The sequence below is a fragment of the Ranitomeya imitator genome, chromosome 7, assembly GCF_032444005.1.
Source record: "Ranitomeya imitator isolate aRanImi1 chromosome 7, aRanImi1.pri, whole genome shotgun sequence".
Lineage (NCBI taxonomy): Eukaryota > Metazoa > Chordata > Amphibia > Anura > Dendrobatidae > Ranitomeya > Ranitomeya imitator.
Genome location: NC_091288.1, coordinates 87,821,398 through 87,844,963, shown reverse-complemented (window position 1 = coordinate 87,844,963; position 23,566 = coordinate 87,821,398). Strand labels below are relative to the sequence as shown.

Sequence of the window (23,566 nt, the reverse complement as noted above, 5' to 3'; positions counted from 1 at the left end):
TGTCAGAAGTTTAGAAAGTGGTCTGTGCTTACTCAGTGGAATGAATGTGCCCTGGCGGCAATTTTCAGAAAGGGTCTTTCTGAAGCCCTTAAGGATGTCATGGTGGGATTTCCCACGCCTGCTGGTCTGAATGAGTCTATGTCTTTGGCCATTCAGATCGATCGGCGCATACGTGAGCGCAAAGCTGTGCACCATCTGGCGGTATTCTCTGAGCATAGGCCTGAGCCTATGCAGTGTGATAGGACTTTGACCAGAGCTGAACGGCAAAAACACAGACGTCGGAATGGGCTGTGTTTTTACTGTGGTGATTCCACTCATGCTATCTCCGATTGTCCTTAGCGCACTAAGTGGTTCGCTAGGTCTGCCACCATTGGTACGGTACAGTCTAAATTTCTTTTGTCCGTTACTCTGATTTGCTCTCTGTGGTCCTATTCTGTAATGGCATTTGTGGATTCAGGCGCTGCCCTGAATTTGATGGACTTGGAGTTTGCCAGGCGCTGTGGTTTTTTCTTGGAGCCCTTGCAGTATCCTATTCCATTGAGAGGAATTGATGCTACGCCTTTGGCCAAGAATAAGCCTCAGTACTGGACTCAATTGACCATGTGCATGGCTCCTGCACATCAGGAGGATATTCGCTTTCTGGTGTTGCATAATCTGCATGATGTGGTCGTTTTGGGGTTGCCATGGCTACAGGTCCATAATCCAGTGTTGGATTGGAAATCTATGTCTGTGTCCAGCTGGGGTTGTCAGGGGGTACATGGTGATGTTCCATTGCTGTCAATTTCGCCTTTTACTCCTTCTGAAGTCCCTGAGTTTTTATCAGATTACCGGGATGTATTTGAAGAGCCCAAATCTGGTGCCCTACCTCCTCATAGGGATTGCGACTGTGCTATTAATTTGATTCCTGGTAGTAAGTTTCCTAAGGGTCGTCTGTTTAATTTATCTGTACCAGAGCACGCCGCTATGCGGAGTTATATAAAGGAATCCTTGGAGAAGGGTCATATTCGTCCGTCCTCGTCACCATTGGGAGCAGGGTTCTTTTTTGTGGCCAAGAAGGATGGTTCTTTGAGACCTTGTATTGATTACCGCCTTCTTAATAAGATCACAGTCAAATTTCAGTATCCTTTGCCGCTGCTGTCTGATTTATTTGCTCGGATTAAGGGGGCTAGTTGGTTCACCAAGATAGATCTTCGTGGTGCGTATAATCTTGTGCGAATTAAACAGGGTGATGAATGGAAAACGGCATTTAATACGCCCGAGGGCCATTTTGAGTACCTGGTTATGCCATTCGGGCTTTCTAATGCTCCATCTGTGTTTCAGTCCTTAATGCATGACATCTTCCGAGAGTACCTGGATAGATTCATGATTATATATTTGGATGACATTTTGGTCTTTTCGGATGATTGGGAGTCTCATGTGAAGCAGGTCAGAATGGTGTTCCAGGTCCTTCGTGCGAATTCCTTGTTTGTGAAGGGGTCAAAGTGTCTCTTTGGAGTTCAGAAGGTTTCATTTTTGGGTTTCATTTTTTCCCCTTCTACTATCGAGATGGATCCTGTTAAAGCTCAGGCCATTTACGATTGGACTCAGCCGACATCTGTGAAGAGCTTGCAGAAATTCCTGGGCTTTGCTAATTTTTATCGTCGCTTCATCGCTAATTTTTCCAGTATTGCTAAACCGTTGACTGATTTGACCAAGAAAGGTGCTGATGTGGTCAATTGGTCCTCTGCGGCTGTGGAGGCTTTTCAGGAATTGAAGCGTTGTTTTGCTTCTGCCCCTGTGTTGTGTTAGCCAGATGTTTCGCTCCCTTTTCAGGTTGATGTTGATGCTTCTGAAATTGGAGCAGGGGCTGTTTTGTCGCAAAGAAGTTCTGATGGCTCAGTGATGAAATCCTGTGCCTTCTTTTCTAGAAAATTCTCGCCTGCTGAGCGCAATTATGATGTGGGCAATCGGGAGTTGTTGGCCATGAAGTGGGCATTCGAGGAGTGGCGACATTGGCTTGAAGGAGCTAAACATCGCGTGGTGGTCTTGACGGATCACAAGAATTTAACTTATCTCGAGTCTGCCAAACGGTTGAATCCTAGACAGGCCCGATGGTCGCTCTTTTTCTCCCGTTTTGATTTTGTGGTTTCATACCTTCCGGGATCTAAGAATTTGAAGGCTGACGCCCTGTCAAGGAGTTTTGTGCCTGACTCTCCGGGTGTTCCGGAGCCGGCGGGTATTCTTAAAGAGGGGGTAATTTTGTCTGCCATCTCCCCTGATTTGCGGCGGGTGCTGCAGAAGTTTCAGGCTGATAGACCTGACCGTTGTCCTACGGAGAAACTGTTTGTCCCTGATAGATGGACTAGTAGAGTTATCTCTGAGGTTCATTGTTCGGTGTTGGCTGGTCATCCTGGAATCTTTGGTACCAGAGATTTGGTGGCTAGAATCTTTTGGTGGCCTTCTTTGTCACGGGATGTGCGTTCTTTTGTGCAGTCCTGTGGGACTTGTGCTTGGGCTAAGCCCTGCTGTTCTTGTGCCAGTGGGTTGCTTTTGCCCTTACCGATCCCGAAGAGGCCCTGGACGCATATTTCCATGGATTTTATTTCTGATCTCCCTGTTTCTCAAAGGATGTCGGTCATTTGGGTGGTTTGTGATCGCTTCTCTAAGATGGTCCATTTGGTACCCTTATCTAAATTGCCTTCCTCCTCTGATTTGGTGCCATTGTTTTTCCAGCATGTGGTTCGTTTGCATGGCATTCCAGAGAACATCGTCTCGGACAGAGGTTCCCAGTTTGTTTCGAGGTTTTGGCGGTCCTTTTGCGCTAAGATGGGCATTGATTTGTCTTTTTCTTCGGCTTTCCATCCTCAGACTAATGGCCAAACCGAACGAACTAATCAGACTTTGGAGACATATCTGAGATGCTTTGTTTCTGCTGATCAGGATGATTGGGTGTCCTTCTTGCCTTTGGCTGAGTTCGCCCTTAATAATCAGGCCAGCTCGGCTACTTTAGTTTCTCCTTTTTTCTGTAATTCTGGTTTCCATCCTCGTTTCTCTTCAGGGCAGGTTGAGCCTTCGGACTGTCCTGGTGTGGATGCGGTGGTGGACAGGTTGCAGCAGATTTGGACTCATGTGCTGGACAATTTAGCATTGTCCCAGGAGAAGGCTCAACGTTTCGCTAACCGCCGGCGTTGTGTTGGTCCCCGACTTCGTGTTGGGGATTTGGTTTGGTTGTCATCTCGTCACGTTCCTATGAAGGTTTAAGCCTCGTTTCATTGGGCCATATAAGATTTCTGAAGTTCTTAATCCTGTGTCATTTCGTTTGGACCTTCCAGCTTCTTTTGCCATCCATAATGTGTTCCATAGGTCATTGTTGCGGAGATACGTGGCGCCTATGGTTCCCTCCGTTGATTCTCCTGCCCCGGTATTGGTCGAGGGGGAGTTGGAGTATGTGGTGGTGAAGATTTTGGATTCTCGTGTTTCGAGACGGAAACTCCAGTACCTGGTCAAGTGGAAGGGTTATGGTCAGGAAGATAATTCCTGGGTTTTTGCCTCTGATGTTCATGCTGCCGATCTTGTTCGTGCCTTTCATTTGGCTCATCCTGATCGGCCTGGGGGCTCTGGTGAGGGTTCGGTGACCCCTCCTCAGGGGGGGGGGTACTGTTGTGAATTCTGTTGTCGAACTCCCTCCTGTGGTCGTGAATGGTACTTCGGCGAGTTCTGTCTATGGGCTCGCTCTGGTGGCTATGAGTGAAGCTGCTGCTTCTGAGGTTCCTTACACAGGTGACGTGGTTTATCCTTTGGTTGGCTGCTCTATTTAACTCCTCTCAGATCGTTACTCCATGCCAGCTGTCAATGTTTTTGCATTGGTTCAGTTCGCTCCTGGATCTCTCTGGTGACCTGCCTTCTCCTGCAGAAGCTAAGTTCCTGATAGTCATTATTTGTTCACAGTTTTCTTGTCCAGCTGGTTATCATGATTTTGTCTTGCTAGCTGGAAGCTCTGGGATGCAGAGTGGCCCCTCCGCACCGTGAGTCGGTGCGGAGGTCTTTTTTGCACACTCTGTGTGGTCTTTTGTAGGTTTTTGTGCTGATCGCAAAGTTACCTTTCCTATCCTCTGTCTATTTAGTAAGTCTGGCCTCCCTTTTCTGAAACCTGTTTCATCTCTGCGTTTGTGACTTCCATCTTTACTCACAGTCAATATATGTGGGGGGCTTCCTTTACCTTTGGGGAATTTCTCTGAGGCAAGGTAGGCTTTGTTTTCTATCTCTAGGGCTAGATAGTTCTTAGGCTGTGACGAGGCGCCTAGGTCTGGTCAGGAGCGCTCCACGGCTATTTTTAGTGTGTGTGATAGGATTAGGGCTTGCGGTCAGCAAAGCTCCCACATCCCAGAGCTCGTCCTGTATGAGGTTTAACTATCAGGTCATTCCGGGTGCTCCTAACCACCAGGTCATAACAGCAGCTGACCATGTACATGGCTCCAGCACATCAGGAAGATTGCCGTTTTCTGGTGTTGCATAACCTGCATGATGTTGTTGTGCTGGGTTTTCCATGGTTACAGGAACATAATCCGGTGCTGGATTGGAAAACTATGTCTGTGACTAGTTGGGGTTGTCAAGGGGTACATAATGACGTTCCTTTGATGTCAATTTCCTCTTCCCCCTCTTCTGAGGTCCCTGAGTTTTTGTCGGATTTCCAGGATGTATTTGATGAGCCCAAGTCCAGTTCCCTTCCTCCACATAGGGACTGTGATTGTGCTATTAACTTGATTCCTGGCTGCAAGTTCCCTAAGGGCCGACTTTTCAATCTGTCTGTGCCAGAGCATGCCGCCATGCGGAGTTATGTTAAGGAGTCTTTGGAGAAGGGACATATTCGGCCGTCTTCATCACCATTGGGAGCGGGTTTCTTTTTTGTTGCAAAGAAGGATGGCTCCTTGAGACCCTGTATAGATTATCGTCTTCTTAATAAGATCACGGTCAAATTCCAATACCCCTTGCCTTTGCTTTCTGATTTGTTTGCTCATATTAAGGGGGCTAGTTGGTTTACTAAGATTGACCTTCAAGGGGCATATAATCTTGTTCGTATTAAACAGGGTGACGAATGGAAAACTGCATTTAATACGCCCGAAGGCCATTTTGAATATCTTGTGATGCCTTTTGGGCTTTCTAATGCTCCTTCTGTATTTCAGTCCTTCATGCATGATATTTTCCGCAATTACCTTGATAAATTCATGATTGTGTATTTGAATGATATTTTGATTTTTTCCGATGATTGGGAGTCTCATGTGAAGCAGGTCAGGATGGTATTCCAGATCCTTCGTGATAATGCTTTATTTGTGAAGGGGTCTAAGTGCCTATTCGGAGTTAAGAAGGTCTCTTTTTTGGGTTTTATTTTTTTTCCCTCGTCTATGGAAATGGATCCTGTTAAGGTCCAAGCCATTCATGACTGGATTCAACCCACATCTGTGAAGAGCCTTCAGAAATTTTTGGGCTTTGCTAATTTCTATCGCCGTTTCATTGCCAACTTTTCCAGTGTGGTTAAGCCCCTTACTGATTTGACGAAGAAAGGCGCTGATGTGACGAATTGGTCCTCTGCGGCTGTTGAGGCCTTTCGGGAGCTTAAACGCCGATTTACTTCTGCCCCTGTGTTGCGTCAGCCGGATGTTTCTCTTCCTTTTCAGGTTGAGGTTGACGCGTCTGAGATTGGGGCAGGGGCCGTTTTGTCTCAGAGGAATTCTGATGGTTCTTTGATGAAACCGTGTGCTTTTTTTTCCAGAAAGTTTTCGCCTGCGGAGCGCAATTATGACGTCGGCAATCGTGAGTTGTTGGCTATGAAGTGGGCATTTGAGGAGTGGCGACATTGGCTTGAGGGAGCCAAGCACCGCGTTGTGGTCTTGACTGATCATAAGAATCTGATTTACCTCAAGTCGGCCAAGCGGCTGAACCCTAGACAGGCTTGATGGTCCCTGTTTTTCTCCCGTTTTGATTTTGTGGTCTCGTATCTTCCGGGATCTAAGAATGTTAAGGCTGATGCCCTCTCTATGAGTTTTTTGCCTGATTCTCCTGGAGTCCTTGAGCCGGTTGGCATTCTTAAGGAAGGGGTGATTCTTTCTGCCATCTCCCCTGATTTGCGGCGGGTGCTTCAGGAATTTCAGGCTGATAAACCTGACCGCTGTCCAGTGGGGAAGCTGTTTGTTCCTGATAGATGGACAAGTAAGGTAATTTCTGAGGCTCATTGTTCGGTGTTGGCTGGTCATCCTGGGATTTTTGGTACCAGAGATTTGGTTGCTAGGTCCTTTTGGTGGCCTTCCTTGTCACGGGATGTGTGTGCTTTTGTGCAGTCCTGTGGGACTTGCGCCCGGGCCAAGCCTTGCTGTTCCCGCGCTAGTGGGTTGCTTTAGCCTTTGCCGGTCCCTGAGAGGCCCTGGATGCATATTTCCATGGATTTTATTTCGGATCTTCCTGTTTCCCAGAAGATGTCTGTTATCTGGGTGGTTTGTGACCGGTTCTCTAAAATGGTCCATCTGGTACCTTTGCCTAAGTTGCCTTCCTCCTCAGATTTGGTTCCATTGTTTTTTCAGCATGTGGTTCGTTTGCATGGCATTCCGGAGAATATTGTGTCTGACAGAGGTTCCCAGTTTGTTTCTAGGTTTTGGCGGGCCTTTTGTGCTAGGATGGGCATTGATTTGTCTTTTTCTTCGGCGTTTCATCCTCAGACAAATGGCCAAACTGAGCGAACTAATCAGACCTTGGAGACCTATTTGAGATGCTTTGTGTCTGCTGATCAGGATGATTGGGTGGCTTTCTTGCCGCTGGCCGAGTTTGCCCTCAATAATAGGGCTAGTTCGGCTACTTTGGTTTCACCTTTCTTTTGTAATTTTGGTTTTCATCAGGCAGGTTGAGCCTTCTGATTGTCCTGGTGGGGATTCTGTGGTGGACAGGTTACAGCAGATTTGGACTTATGTGGTAGACAATTTGACGTTGTCTCAGGAAAAGGCTCAACGTTTTGCTAACCGCCGTCGGTGTGTTGGTCCCCGGCTTCGTGTGGGGGATTTGGTTTGGTTGTCTTCTCGTCATGTTCCTATGAAGGTTTCTTCCCCTAAGTTTAAGCCTCGGTTTATTGGTCCTTATAAGATTTCTGAAATTATCAATCTGGTGTCTTTTCGTTTGGCCCTTCCAGCCTCTCTTGCCATTCATAATGTTTTCCATAGATCTTTGTTACAGAGATATGTGGTGCCCGTTGTTCCCTCGGTTGATCCTCCTTCCCCGGTGTTGGTTGAGGGAGAGTTGGAATATGAGGTTGAGAAAATTTTGGATTCTCGTTTTTCGAGGCAGAGGCTTCATTATCTTGTTAAGTAGAAGGGTTATGGCCAGGAGGATAATTCTTGGGTTGTTGCCTCCGATGTCCATGCCGCCAATTTGGTTCGTGCTTTTCACTTGGCTCGTCCTGATCGGCCTGGGGGCTCTGGTGAGGGTTCGGTGACCCCTCCTCAAGGGGGGGGTACTGTTGTGAATTCCGCTCTTGGGCTCTCTCCGGTGGTTGTAAGTGGCACTTTTGTGAGTTCTGCTCTTGGGCTCCCTCCGGTGGTTTTAAGTGGAATGGCTGCTCCTTGGATTTAGCAGTTTGCAGCTGCTTCCACTGATTGTCTTTCTGCTCGGCTATTTATGCCTGGCTCTTTCCTTCAGCCAGTGCCACTTGTCAATGGTTCCTGGTTGGATTCACATCTCTGCTTGGATTTCCCTGATATCCTGACGAGTTCAGCAAAGATAAGTCCTTGCTTTGCTCTTTTCTGTCCACATGTAGTGGACTTAATTGTTCTGTACATTCTATGATTTTTGTCCAGCTTGTCAGTATGGATTTATTCAGTTAAGCTGGAAGCTCTGGAAAGCAGATTTACCCTCCACACCTTTAGTCAGGTGTGGAGATTTTTGTAAACTCTGTGTGGATTTTTCAAGTTTTTTAATACTGACCGCACAGTATTCTGTCCTGTTCTATCTATCTAGCTAGACTGGCCTCCTTTGCTACATCCTGGTTTCATTCTACGTATGTCACTTCCCTCTCCACTCACAGTCATTATTTATGGGGGGCTGTCTATCCTTTGTGGATTTTCTCTGAGGCAAGATAGCTTTCCTGTTTCTATCTTTGGGGGTGGTTGGTTCTCCGGCTGTGACGAGGTGTCTGGGGAGTGACGGGAACTGTTGTGAATTCCGCTCTTGGGCTCCCTCCGGTGGTTGTAAGTGGCACTTTTGTGAGTTCTGCTCTTGGGCTCCCTCCGGTGGTTTTAAGTGGAATGGCTGCTCCTTGGATTTAGCAGTCTGCAGCTGCTTCCACTGATTGTCTTTCTGCTCGGCTATTTATGCCTGGCTCTTTCCTTCAGCCAGTGCCACTTGTCAATGGTTCCTGGTTGGATTCACATCTCTGCTTGGATTTCCCTGATATCCTGACGAGTTCAGCAAAGATAAGTCCTTGCTTTGCTCTTTTCTGTCCACATGTAGTGGACTTAATTGTTCTGTACATTCTATGTTTTTTGTCCAGCTTGTCAGTATGGATTTATTCAGTTAAGCTGGAAGTTCTGGAAAGCAGATTTACCCTCCACACCTTTAGTCAGGTGTGGAGATTTTTGTAAACTCTGTGTGGATTTTTCAAGTTTTTTAATACTGACCGCACAGTATTCTGTCCTGTTCTATCTATCTAGCTAGACTGGCCTCCTTTGCTACATCCTGGTTTCATTCTACGTATGTCATTTCCCTCTCCACTCACAGTCAATATTTGTGGGGGGCTGTCTATCCTTTGGGGATTTTCTCTGAGGCAAGATAGCTTTCCTGTTTCTATCTTTGGGGGTGGTTGGTTCTCCGGCTGTGACGAGGTGTCTGGGGAGTGACGGTAACTGTTGTGAATTCCACTCTTGGGCCCCTCCGGTGGTTGTAAGTGGCACTTTTGTGAGTTCTGCTCTTGGGCTCCCTCCGGTGGTTTTAAGTGGAATGGCTACTCCTCGGATTTAGCAGTCTGCAGCTGCTTCCACTGATTGTCTTTTCTGCTCGGCTATTTAGCCTGGCTCTTTCCTTCAGCTTGTGCCACTTGTCAATGGTTCCTGGTTGGATTCACATCTCTTTGGATTTCCCTGTTATCCTGACCAGTTCAGCAAAGCTAAGTCCTTGCTTGCTCTTTTCTGTCCACAGGTTGTGGACTTATCCGTTCTGTGCTTTCTATGTTTGTCCAGCTTGTCAGTATGAATTAATTCTGTGTAGCTGGAAGCTCTGGGAAGCAGATTTACCCTCCACACCTTTAGTCAGGTGTGGAGATTTTTTGTAAACTCTGTGTGGATTTTTTGTAGTGTTTTATACTGACCCCACAGTATTCCATCCTGTCCTATTTATCTAGCTAGACAGGCCTCCTGTGCTCATCCTGGTTTCATTCTGTGTATGTCTTTTCCCTCTCCACTCACAGTCATTACTTGTGGGGGGCTATCTATCCTTTGGGGATTTTCTCTAAGGCAAGATAGTTTTCCTGTTTCTATCTTTAGGGATAGTTAGTTCTCAGGCTGTGACAAGGTGCCTAGGGAGTGTCAGGAGCATCCCACGGCTACTTCTATTGTTGTGTTGAGTTTAGGGACTGCAGTCAGTACAGGTACCACTTCCTTAAGAGCTCGTCCCATGTTGCTCCTAAACCACCAGATCATAACAGTACAAGTGGCCCCTGAATGAATTAAATGCATCTCAAAAGAAGGAAAAAATTCTGAGCCATTTTTTTTTCTGTGCTCTGTTCTGTCTTTTTTTTCCTCTTGATCTCTGGGTGGTTCAGGATTTTTGCTCTGGCATGGATGTTCAGGGTTTGTTTTCTCGTGTGGATCAACTTGCTGCAAGAGTACAGAGTATCCAAGATTATGTTGTCCAGACTCCGGCTTTGGAGCCTAGAATTCCTACTCCTGATTTGTTTTTTGGGGACAGGTCCAAGTTTTTGAACTTTAAAAATAACTGCAAATTGTTTTTTGCTTTGAAACCCCGTTCTTCTGGTGATCCCATTCAGCAAGTTAAAATCATTATATCCTTGCTGCGTGGTGACCCTCAGGACTGGGCATTCTCCCTTGAATCAGGGGATCCGGCATTGCTGAATGTAGACGCATTTTTTCAAGCGCTCGGATTATTGTATGACGAACCTAATTCTGTGGATCATGCAGAAAAAACCCTGTTGGCCTTGTGTCAAGGTCAGGAAGCGGCAGAGTTATACTGCCAGAAATTTAGGAAATGGTCTGTGCTCACTAAATGGAATGAGGATGCTCTGGCTGCTATTTTCAGAAAAGGTCTTTCTGAAGCCCTTAAAGATGTTATGGTGGGCTTCCCTACACCTACTGGTTTGAGCGAATCTATGTCTCTAGCCATTCAGATTGATCGGCGTCTGCGCGAGCGCAAAGCTATGCACCATATGGCAGTGTCCTTTGAGCAAAGTCCTGAACCTATGCAATGTGATAGGATTTTGACTAGAACAGAACGGCAGGAATTCAGACGTCAGAATAGGCTGTGTTTTTACTGTGGTGATTCTGCTCATGTTATTTCTGATTGCCCTAAACGTACTAGGAGGGTCGCTAGGTCTGTTACCATTAGTACTGTACAGCCTAAATTTCTTTTATCTGTGACCTTGATTTGCTCATTGTCGTCCTTTTCTGTCATGGCATTTGTGGATTCAGGCGCTGCCCTGAACTTAATGGACTTAGAATTCGCCAGGCGCTGTGGTTTTTCCTTGCAGCCTTTGCAGAGCCCTATTCCTTTGAGGGGCATTGATGCTACACCATTGGCCAAGGATAAACCTCAGTACTGGACGCAGATGACCATGTACATGGCTCCTGCACATCAGAAAAATTGCCTTTTTCTGGTGTTGCATAACCTGCATGATGTTGTTGTACTGGGTTTTCCATGGTTACAGGAACATAATCCGATTCTGGATTGGAAAACTATGTCTGTGACTACGGTAAGGAAACACGGCACTCAGTAGATATGAGGGTTGGCGGTGCTCAAGTAGGGTGTCCACCCCGTATATTAAAGATGAATGAAACTTGGCACTCAATTTTTGAGAAGAAAAGCTTCTTAGTTTATTGATGCATCCAGACAAACAAAACCGCTAAACGTTTTCGGTCCACACCGGACCTTCGTCAGAGCGTTTCTTAGACTTTGACTAGTAAATATATAAAAATAAACATAGTGTCACATGATGCAGAAGTATACGTCATATAATGCAACTATAAAAAAAAAAAAAAATCGACCTAACGGTGAAAAAACAAAAGGCAAACATATACGTGATGCTCCATCTGGTGTAGGGAGACATGTGCCAGAGAGATGAAACTATCCAGTATAAACGGTGCTCCGTGCGAGGTGGAGATATGGTCCGTGCTGAGATACTGGATAAGGGAAATAACAATCGTGCTGGAGATGAGAGGACGCTGGTGATGGTGTGACCTCAGGACAAGGAGGTCTAGCTAAGTACGGTAAAAGGATACAACAAAGAAATGTACTATACAGATATTAGAAGCGCAGACATGTGGTACAGAATACGCCTCCAGTGAAGCTATGTGGAATAGCATGCTGGATGATCTAACGTGAGGACCTAGAGAAATAAAGGATACGTGAGTCTGTGCACATAAATCTAGCTGGGCACACCAGAAAATAGAAAATAGATCATCCACCATGCTATTCCACATAGCTTCACTGGAGGCGTATTCTGTACCACATGTCTGCGCTTCTAATATCTGTATAGTACATTTCTGTGTTGTATCCTTTTACCGTACTTAGCTAGACCTCCTTGTCCTGAGGTCACACCATCACCAGCGTCCTCTCATCTCCAGCACGATTGTTATTTCCCTTATCCAGTATCTCAGCACGGACCATATCTCCACCTCGCACGGAGCACCGTTTATTCTGGATAGTTTCATCTCTCTGGCACATGTCTCCCTACACCAGATGGAGCATCACGTATATGTTTGCCTTTTGTTTTTTCAACGTTGGGTCGATTTTTTTTTTATTGTTGCATTATATGACGTATACTTCTGCATCATGTGACACTATGTTTATTTTTATATATTTACTAGTCAATGTCTAAGAAACGCTCTGACGAAGGTCCGGTGTGGACCGAAAACGTTTAGCGGTTTTGTTTGTCTGGATGCATCAATAAACTAAGAAGCTTTTCTTCTCAAAAATTGAGTGCCAAGTTTCATTCATCTTTTATGTCTGTGACTAGTTGGGGTTGTCAAGGGGTACATAGTGACGTTCCTTTGATGTCAATTTCCTCTTCCCCCTCTTCTGAGGTCCCTGAGTTTTTGTCGGATTTCCAGGATGTATTTGATGAGCCCAAGTCCAGTTCCCTTCCTCCACATAGGGACTGTGATTGTGCTATTAACTTGATTCCTGGTTGTAAGTTCCCTAAGGGCCGTCTTTTCAATCTGTCTGTGCCAGAGCATGCCGCCATGCGGAGCTATGTTAAGGAATCTTTGGAGAAAGGGCATATTCGGCCGTCTTCGTCACCATTGGGAGCGGGTTTCTTTTTTTGTTGCTAAGAAGGATGGCTCCTTGAGACCCTGTATAGATTATCGTCTTCTTAATAAGATCACGGTCAAATTCCAATACCCCTTGCCTTTGCTTTCTGATTTGTTTGCTCAGATTAAGGGGGCTAGTTGGTTTACTAAGATTGACCTCCGAGGGGCATATAATCTTGTTCGTATTAAACAGGGTGACGAATGGAAAACTACATTTAATACGCCCGAAGGCCATTTTGAATACCTTGTGATGCCATTCGGGCTCTCTAACGCTCCATCTGTGTTCCAATCCTTCATGCATGATATTTTCCGCAATTATCTTGATAAATTCATGGTTGTATAATTGGATGATATTTTGATTTTTTCCAATGATTGGGAGTCTCATGTGAAGCAGGTCAGGATGGTGTTCCAGATCCTTCGTGATAATGCTTTATTTGTGAAGGGGTCTAAGTGCCTATTCGGAGTTCAGAAGGTCTCTTTTTTGGGTTTTATTTTTTTTCCCTCGTCTATGGAAATGGATCCTGTTAAGGTCCAAGCTTTTCATGACGGGATTCAACCCACATCTGTGAAGAGCCTTCAAAAATTTTGGGGCTTTGCTAATTTCTATCGCCATTTCATTGCCAACTTTTCCAGTGTGGTTCAGCCCCTTACTGATTTGACGAAGAAAGGCGCTGATGTGATGAATTGGTCCTCTGCGGCTGTTGAGGCCTTTCGTGAGCTTAAACGCCGATTTACTTCTGCCCCTGTGTTGCGTCAGCCGGATGTTTCTCTTCCTTTTCAGGTTGAGGTTGACGCTTCTGATATTGGGGCAGGGGCCGTTTTGTCTCAGAGGGATTCTGATGGTTCTTTGATGAAACCGTGTGCTTTTTTTTCCAGAAAGTTTTCGCCTGCGGAACGCAATTATGATGTCGGCAATCGGGAGTTGTTGGCTATGAAGTGGACGTTTGAGGAGTGGCAACATTGGCTTGAGGGAGCTAAGCACCGCGTTGTGGTCTTGACTGATCATAAGAATCTTATTTACCTTGAGTCGGCCAAGCGGCTGAATCCTGGACAGGCTCGATGGTCCCTGTTTTTCTCCCGTTTTGATTTTGTGGTCTCGTATCTTCCGGGATCTAAGAATGTTAAGGCTGATGCCCTCTCTAGGAGTTTTTCGCCTGATTCTCCTGGAGTCCTTGAGCCGATTGGCATTCTTAAGGAAGGGGTGATTCTTTCTCCCATCTCCCCTGATTTGCGGCGGGTGCTTCGGGAATTTCAGGCTGATAGGCCTGACCGCTGTCCAGTGGGGAAGCTGTTTGTTCCTGATGGATGGACAAGTAAGGTGATTTCTGAGGTTCATTGTTCAGTGTTGGATGGTCATCCTGGGATTTTTGGTACCAGAGATTTGGTTGCTAGGTCCTTTTGGTGGCCTTCCTTGTCGCGCGATGTGCGTGCTTTTGTGCAGTCCTGTGGGACTTGCGCCCGGGCCAAGCCTTGCTGTTCCCGCGCTAGTGGGTTGCTTTTGCCTTTGCCAGTCCCTGAGAGGCCCTGGACGCATATTTCCATGGATTTTATTTCGGATCTTCCTGTTTCCCAGAAGATGTCTGTTATCTGGGTTGTTTGTGACCGGTTCTCTAAAATGGTCCATCTGGTACCTTTGCCTAAGTTGCCTTCCTCCTCAGATTTGGTTCCATTGTTTTTTCAGCATGTGGTTCGTTTGCATGGCATTCCGGAGAATATTGTGTCTGACAGAGGTTCTCAGTTTGTCTCTAGGTTTTGGCGGGCCTTTTGTGCTAGGATGGGCATTGATTTGTCTTTTTCTTCGGCGTTTCATCCTCAGACTAATGGCCAAACTGAGCGAACTAATCAGACCTTGGAGACCTATTTGAGATGCTTTGTGTCTGCTGATCAGGATGATTGGGTGGCTTTCTTGCCGTTGGCCGAGTTTGCCCTTAATAATCGGGCTAGTTCGGCTACTTTGGTTTCACCTTTCTTTTGTAATTTTGGTTTTCATCCTCGTTTTTCTTCTGGGCAGGTTGAGCCTTCTGATTGTCCTGGTGTGGATTCTGTGGTGGACAGGCTGCAGCAGATTTGGACTCATGTGGTGGACAATTTGACGTCTCAGGAAAGGGCTCAACGTTTTGCTAACCGCCGTCAGTGTGTTGGTCCCCGGCTTCGTGTGGGGGATTTGGTTTGGTTGTCTTCTCGTCATGTTCCTATGAAGGTTTCTTCCCCTAAGTTTAAGCCTTGGTTTATTGGTCCTTATAAGATTTCTGAAATTATCAATCTGGTGTCTTTTCGTTTGGCTCTTCCAGCCTCTTTTGCCATTCATAATGTTTTCCATAGATCTTTGTTGCGGAGATATGTGGTGCCCTTGTTCTCTCAGTTGATCCTCCTGCCCCGGTGTTGGTTGAGGGAGAGTTGGAATATGAGGTTGAGAAAATTTTGGATTCTCGTTTTTCGAGGCGGAGGCTTCAGTATCTTGTCAAGTGGAAGGGTTATGGCCAGGAGGATAATTCTTGTGTTGTTGCCTCCGATGTCCATGCCACCGATTTAGTTCGTGCTTTTCACTTGGCTCGTCCTGATCGGCCTGGGGGCACTGGTGAGGGTTCGGTGACCCCTCCTCAAGGGGGGGTACTGTTGTGAATTCCGCTCTTGGGCTCCCTCCGGTGGTTTTAAGTGGAATGGCTGCTCCTTGGATTTAGCAGTCAGCAGCTGCTTCCACTGATTGTCTTTTCTGCTCGGCTATTTAGCCTGGCTCTTTCGTTCAGCTTGTGCCACTTGTCAATGGTTCCTGGTTAGATTCACATCTCTTTGGATTTCCCTGTTATCCTGACCAGTTCAGCAAAGCTAAGTCCTTGCTTGCTCTTTTCTGCCCACAGGTTGTGGACTTATCCGTTCTGTGCTTTCTATGTTTGTCCAGCTTGTCAGTATGAATTAATTCTGTGTAGCTGGAAGCTCTGGGAAGCAGATTTACCCTCCACACCTTTAGTCAGGTGTAGAGATTTTTTGTAAACTCTGTGTGGATTTTTTGTAGTGTTTTATACTGACCGCACAGTTACATAGTTATTAAGGTTGAAGGAAGACTATAAGTCCATCTAGTTCAACCCATAGCCTAACCTAACATGCCCTTACATGTTGATCCAGAGGAAGGCAAAAAAAAACCATGTGGCAAAGAGTAAGCTCAACATTGGGGGAAAAAATTCCTTCCTGACTCCACATACGGCAATCAGACTAGTTCCCTGGATCAACGCCCTAACAAGGAATCTAGTGTATATACCCTGTAACATTATACTTTTCCAGAAAGGTATCCAGTCCCCTCTTAAATTTAAGTAATGAATCACTCATTACAACATCATACGGCAGAGAGTTCCATAGTCTCACTGCTCTTACAGTAAAGAATCTGCGTCTGTTATTATGCTTAAACCTTTTTTCCTCCAAACGCAGAGGATGCCCCCTTGTCCATGTTTCAGGTCTAGGATTAAAAAGATCATCAGAAAGGTCTTTGTACTGTCCCCTCATATATTTATACATTAAAATAAGATCACCCCTTAGTCTTCATTTTTCCAAACTAAATAGCCCCAAGTGTAATAACCTATCTTGGTATTGCAGACCCCCCAGTCCTCTAATAACCTTGGTCGCTCTTCTCTGCACCCGCTCTAGTTCAGCTATGTCTTTCTTATACACCGGAGACCAGAACTGTGCACAGTATTCTAAGTGTGGTCGAACTAGTGACTTGTATAGAGGTAAAATTATGTTCTCCTCATGAGCATCTATGCCTCTTTTAATGCATCCCATTATTTTATTTGCCTTCGTAGCAGCTGCCTGACACTGGCCACTGAATATGAGTTTGTCATCCACCCATACACCCAGGTCTTTTTCATTGACGGTTTTGCCCAGAGTTTTAGAATTAAGCATATAATTATACATCTTATTACTTCTACCCAAGTGCATGACCTTACATTTATCCCAATTAAAGCTCATTTGCCATTTATCAGCCCAAGCTTCTAGTTTACATAAATCATCCTGTAATATAACATTGTCCTCCTCTGTATTGATTACCCTGCAGAGTTTAGTGTCATCTGCAAATATTGAAATTCTACTCTGAATGCCCCCTACAAGGTCATTAATAAATATGTTAAAAAGAAGAGGGCCCAATACTGACCCCTGTGGTACCCCACTGCTAACCGCTACCCAGTCCGAGTGTGCTCCATTAATAACCACCCTTTGTTTCCTATCCCTGAGCCAGCTCTCAATCCACTTGCACATATTTTCCCCTATCCCCATTATTCTCATTTTATGTATTAACCTTTTGTGTGGCACCGTATCAAAAGCTTTTGAAAAGTCCATATACACTACATCCACTGGGTTCCCTTGGTCCAATCCGGAACTTACCTCTTCATATAAACTAATCAAATTAGTCTGACATGAACGGTCCCTAGTAAACCCATGCTGATACTGGGTCATGAGGTTATTCCTCTTCAGATACTCCAGTATAGCATCCCTTAGAATGCCCTCCAGGATTTTACCCACAGTAGAGGTTAAGCTTACTGGCCTATAATTTCCAAGTTCAGTTTTTGTCCCCTTTTTGAATATTGGCACCACATTTGCTATACGCCAGTCCTGTGGTACAGACCCTGTTATTATGGAGTCTTTAAAGATTAAAAATAATGGTCTATCAATGACTGTACTTAATTCCTGCAGTACTCGGGGGTGTATCCCATCCGGGCCCGGAGATTTGTCAATTTTAGTGATTTTTAGACGCCGACGCACTTCCTGCTGGGTTAAGCAGGTGACATTTAATGGGGAATTTTTATCACTAGTCATTTTGTCTGCCATGGGATTTTCTTGTGTAAATACTGATGAAAAAAAGTCATTTATCATATTGGCTTTTTCCTCATCCTCATCCACCATTTCACCCAGACTATTTTTAAGGGGGCCAACACTATCATTTTTTAGTTTCTTACTATTTATGTAGTTAAAGAATATTTTGGGATTATTTTTACTCTCTCTGGCAATGAGTCTCTCTGTCTCAATCTTTGCTGCCTTGATTTGCTTTTTACAGAATTTATTTAATTTTTTGTATTTATTTAATGCCTCCTCACTACCGACATCCTTTAATTCTCTAAATGCTTTCTTTTTGTCACTTATTGCGCCCCTTACAGCTCTATTTAGCCATATTGGTTTCCTCCTATTTCTAGTATGTTTATTCCCATATGGTATATACTGTGCACAGGTCCTATCCAGGATGCTAATAAACGTCTCCCATTTTCTTTGTGTATTTTTGTGTCTCAGGATATCGTCCCAGTTAATTGCACCAAGATCCTCTCTCATCCTTTGGAAATTTGCCCTTCTGAAGTTTAGTGTCCTTGTAACCCCTCTATTACACATCTTTTTAAAGGATACATGAAAACGTATTTTTTTGTGATCGCTATTCCCCAAGTGACCCCCAACCCTTATATTTGATATGCGGTCTGGCCTGTTGGTTAATATTAGGTCTAGCAGTGCCCCCCTTCTTGTTGGGTCCTGAACCAGTTGTGAAAGGTAATTGTCTCTCATAGTTGTCAAAAACCGATTACCTTTGCTGGAACTGCAGGTTTCTGTTCCCCAATCTATTTCAGGGTAGTTGAAGTCCCCCATAATAATGACTTCTCCTTCAGTCGCAGCTTCATCTATTTGCTTTACGAGGATATTCTCCATTGCTTCCATTATTTTTGGAGATTTATAACAAACCCCTATCAGTAATTTATTATTTTTTCCCACTCCCCTTATCTCCACCCACAGGGATTCTACATTTTCATTAAATTCACCTATATTATCACGCAGGATGGGTTTTAAGGACGATTTTTACATACAGACACACCCCTCCCCCTCGCTTATCTGTACGGTCATTTCTGAACAGGCTATAGCCCTGCAAGTTAACAGCCCAGTCATGGCTCTCATCCAGCCACGTTTCAGATATCCCCACCATGTCATAATTATGCTACAACAACATTAATTCTAATTCGTCCATTTTGTTGGCGAGGCTTCTGGCATTAGTATACATGCACTTGATGTTGCTCTCTGTACCTCTATTCTTTCTTAAATTATTAACTGTTCTAACCCCACCCCCCATGCCACCGCCACCCCCAACTTCCTTATTTGTGCCCAGGTCTCTATCTGCACTATCTTTCAAAAACCTGACCGGCACATCCAAACATAGACTCAGTGTGAACAGGTGCTGAACCTAGAGTCGCCAACTCGTATATAGTTAAGTAAATAAGGCAGCACACTGCAGCGCTAGAACATACAAACTTGAAAAACTAAATTTGAACTGCATTACTGCACTAGAAATATGAAAAATGAGCGCGTTTAGCGCATAAAAATGGCCAAATTTATTTGTAACCGGTTTTAATTACAGCAGGTCCAATACCCCTCCACAGAGAGAGAGAATTTTAGTCTAAGAAGAGGTTTCACATGTACCCATTCAGATGGAGACGTTTATTCTCAGCGAGGTAAGGCAAGTTTAGGACCTGGTATAAGAGAGATGCCGTAAAGGGGCTACCAGGTACACATAAAATTGGCCATTTTTATGCGCTAAACGCTCTCATTTTTCATATTTCTAGTGCAGTAATGCCGTTCAAATTTAGTTTTTCAAGTTTGTATGTTCTAGCGCTGCAGTGTGCTGCCTTATTTACTTAACTATATACCAGTTGGCGACTCTAGGTTCAGCACCTGTTCACACTGAGTCTATGTTTGGATGTGCCGGTCAGGTTTTTGAAATGAATTCTCTAGCCTTCTGATCGTGCACTCCACCTCCTAGCCACAGGTGTTTTAATTACAGCAGGTCCAATACCCCTCCACAGAGAGAGAGAATTTTAGTCTAAGAAGAGGTTTCACATGTACCCATTCAGATGGCGACGTTTATTCTCAGTGAGCTAAGGCAAGAGTAGGAGCTGGTATAAGAGAGATGCTGTAAAGGGGCAACCAGGTACACATAAAATTGGCCATTTTCATGCGCTAAACGCTCTCATTTTTCATATTTCTAGTGCAGTAATGCAGTTCAAATTTAGTTTTTCAAGTTTGTATGTTCTAGCGCTGCAGTGTGCTGCCTTATTTACTTAACTATATACGAATTGGCGACTCTAGGTTCAGCACCTGTTCACACTGAGTCTATGTTTGGATGTGCCGGTCAGGTTTTTGAAATGTATTCTCTAGCCTTCTGATCGTGCACTCCACCTCCTAGCCACAGGTGTTTTAATGACAGCAGGTCCAATACCCCTCCACAGAGAGAGAGAATTTTAGTCTAAGAAGAGGTTTCACATGTACCCATTCAGATGGAGACGTTTATTCTCAGCGAGGTAAGGCAAGTGTAGGACCTGGTATAAGAGAGATGCCGTAAAGGGGCTACCAGGTGCACATAAAATTGGCCATTTTTATGCGCTAAACGCTCTCATTTTTCATATTTCTAGTGCAGTAATGCAGTTCAAATTTAGTTTTTCAAGTTTGTATGTTCTATCTGCACTATCTTCCCCTCCTATAAAATGAATACCCTCCCCCCCAATTCCTAGTTTAAACACTCCTCCAACCTTCTAGCCATTTTCTCTCCCAGCACAGCTGCACCTTCCCCATTGAGATGCAGCCCGTCCCTAGCGTAGAGCCTGTAGCCAACTGAGAAGTCGGCCCAGTTCTGCAGGAACCCAAACCCCTCCTTCCTACACCAATTCTTGAGCCACTTATTAACCTCCCTAATCTCCCGTTGCCTCTCTGGCGTGGCACATGGCACCGGCAGTATTTCGGAAAATACCACGTTGGAGGTCCTTGTTTTCAGCTTGCGGCCTAATTCCCTGAAATCATCTTTAAGGACCTTCCACCTACCTCTAACTTTGTCATTAGTGCCAATGTGCACCATGACCGCTGGGTCCTCACCAGCCCCTCCCAATAATCTGTCCACCCGATCAGCGATGTGTCGGACTCGAGCGCCAGGTAGGCAGCACACCGTTCGACGATCCCTGTCTTTGTGACAGATTGCCCTATCTGTTCCCCTAATAATTGAATCGCCCACTACCAGCACCTGTCTGGCCTGCCCTGCTCTCCTATTTCCCTCCTTACTGGAGCAGTCACTCCTCCGGCTTTCAGAGGACATGCCTGGCTGCAGCAGTGCTACCCCTGTACTGGCACCCCCCTCATCTGCCAACTTAGCAAACTTATTGGGGTGTTCCAGATCAGGACTAGCCTCCCTGGCACTCTTCCCTCTACCCCGCTTCCTAACTGTCACCCAGCTTGCTACTTCACCATCCTGCAACTCCATCCTACCATCCCCCCCCTCATCTGTCCCATTGAGCGTCTGCTCCGTGAGCAGAAGACTCCTCTCCATATTGTCTATGGATCTCAGTGTTGCCAGCTGCACATTTAGAGTCAGAATCTGGGTTTCCAAATGCACAACGTGCTCACATCTCGCACAGGAGTATGCACCCTCGACCGGCTGTTCAAGTATTCGATCCTGTCCTATTTATCTAGCTAGACTGGCCTCCTGTGCTCATCCTGGTTTCATTCTGTGTATGTCTTTTCCCTCTCCACTCAGTCATTACTTGTGGGGTCTATCTATCCTTTGGGGATTTTCTCTGAGGCAAGATAGTTTTCCTGTTTCTATCTTTAGGGGTAGTTAGTTCTCAGGCTGTGACGAGGTGCCTAGGGAGTGTCAGGAGCATCCCACGGCTACTTCTAGTGTTGTGTTGAGCTTAGGGACTGCGGTCAGTACAGGTACCACTTCCTTCAGAGCTCGTCCCATGTTGCTCCTAAACCACCAGATCATAACAGGGAACATCCCACGGCTATTGCTAGTGTTGTGTTAAGCTTAGGAACTGCGGTCAGTACAGGTACCACCTCCTTCAGAGCTCGTCTCGTCCCATGTTGCTCCTAAAGCACCAGTTTATAACACCGCAGACCATAATACGCACCTTGGTTTTAGAGGCGGAAAATAGAAAGAAAACTTGAAGCAAAAAATGTCATGATGCACTGTTATTGGGGGGGGGTTGGGGAGTCTGCTACTGGCACTGATATGGGGATAATGTCCCCCAATTCTACACTAATGTCCCCTATCCTGTGTCTCTTCCTGGTATACATGTCCCCCATCCTGGTATCTTCGTGGCCCATCATGGTGTATATGTCCTGCATCCTGTATATATGTCCCACATCATTGGCCCATTCTGATATATAAGCCTCCCGATATGCTGTATATATGTCCCCCATCCTGGTATCTACATGGCCCATCCTGGTGTATATGTCCTCCATCCTGTATATATGTTCCCCATCATTGGCCCATTCTGATATATATGCCTCCCATTGTGCTGTTTTTTTTTAACACACAACAAACTAAATGATTATACTAACCTTCTCTCCAATCCTCCGGCATGTGGTGCCCTCTTCTGATGCCGACAACCCACTTTGGTGTGTAAGTGACAGGCAGCACATGACGTCACTGCTATGCTACCCCAGACAAAGGCAGGAGCAGGGTTGCCATTGCAGGAAGCCAGTGGTGGCAGGAGGGATGAATATTCATTTCCTCGTTAAAGGTAAATGAATATTCACTGTTCCCCATGCCTGTAATCCTGCCCTCCTCTCTGGGTCAGTGTCAGTGATAGTAAATGACTGTGAAAATTTTATTATCACTGACCTCGGTGACGAGAAGTGGGTGGGATTATGGGCGTGGGGAGCAGTGAATATTAATTTCCCTTTAATGGGGAAATTAATATTCACTGCTCCTGCTGCCGGCTTTCCTGCAGCGGCGACCCTGCACCTGCCTCCTGTAACCCCTCTCCATCGCTGCCCCCATCCTCCACAGCAAGCCAGGTACATTCGAACTATAAGACACCCCCCATTTTCGTCTGAAATTTGGGGGGCACAAAGTGCGTCTTAAAGTCCGAAAAATATGGCATATTAATGGCGTTGGGGCCCCAGACATGATGCCATAGTAAAAGAGAATAAATCTGGAGCGCACTCTAGAAATAGCAATGATGTTTGCTGGAATACAATGCACAAGTTAAACTCTAATAACCAACTGAGAAAAACTAGGAAATGTAAATAAAAAATATATCCGACATATGTAAATCCACCTGAAAATTTAATTTAATGTAAACACAAATATAATCATCATGAATATAATCATAAATGAATATTTGTATAAAAAGCTACCACCTTTTGACACTGCGTATATTCACTGTATCAAAAAAGCAGCTTCTTACAATTCCAGCAAAGTGGAATCTGCAATATGTTAATTTCTAATGCGGGTAAGCTAAATTTTATGTGCAGATCTTTCCCATAGACATACATTAGATGCGGAAAATCCACAAGTAAAAAACGCACATTCCATGACTTCTCAAATTACATTAATTTTTGTCTATACACCATTCTTTTATGGTTGTGTTTCTTTTATGTTTATGTATTTTACGGTTGGTCTACCATCATCAGCTTCTGTATTAGATAAATATTCTGATTCAATATTTTTTAGTTTGATGACTGTGTGATAAACTCTTTGTCCTTTTGTTACCGATACATTGATGTTTTTACACTTGTTTTTTTATGAATATCTAGAAAGCATACATGACATTTTAGTTTACGGTATGTTAATATTTAATGTTACATATTATTTTTATTTTTCATAGCGTTATATTCACACTTGAAATGGCTTTCCGGGAAACTGAGCTGAATATTAGTACTGCGCTAAGTACAAAAGAACTATTGTCGATGATATTCTTATGTGGAAAGAATTTAAATGAAAGAGATAAGGAGAGCATAACAGAAGGAGCTGCACTCTTTTCAATTCTGGAAAAGAAAGGTCTTCATTCGAAAGAACATTTACTTTTTCTTAAAGAACTTCTAAGTAGAATAGGCAGGAATGATATCTTAAAACAAGAACTGAAGACAACAAAAAATGAAATGGAAGAGCTTAAACGATCCTTCCAGCATATTTCATCCTACAGGTAAAACAATGTTCTAAGCTATTTGGAGACATCTCATAGACATTATCACTATGCAAAACTAACAAACCTCAGATGCAAACAATATAAGAAATTTATTTGCAGATCTTGTAGAAAAGAATAATTTATCCAAGG

At 44.7% G+C, this 23,566-nt stretch overlaps 1 protein-coding gene across 1 annotated transcript in view; it reads left to right on the top strand.

The window, feature by feature from the left end:
* LOC138644785 (caspase-8-like) overlaps positions 1 to 23,566 on the top strand; it is a 203,408-nt gene that overhangs the window by 16,117 nt on the left and 163,725 nt on the right. Inside the window, exon 2 of the mRNA XM_069733595.1 lies at positions 23,117 to 23,434. Within this exon, the coding sequence (XP_069589696.1) occupies positions 23,136 to 23,434 (299 nt within the window). The 5' untranslated portion in view covers positions 23,117 to 23,135. The remainder of the gene's footprint in view (positions 1 to 23,116; positions 23,435 to 23,566) is intronic.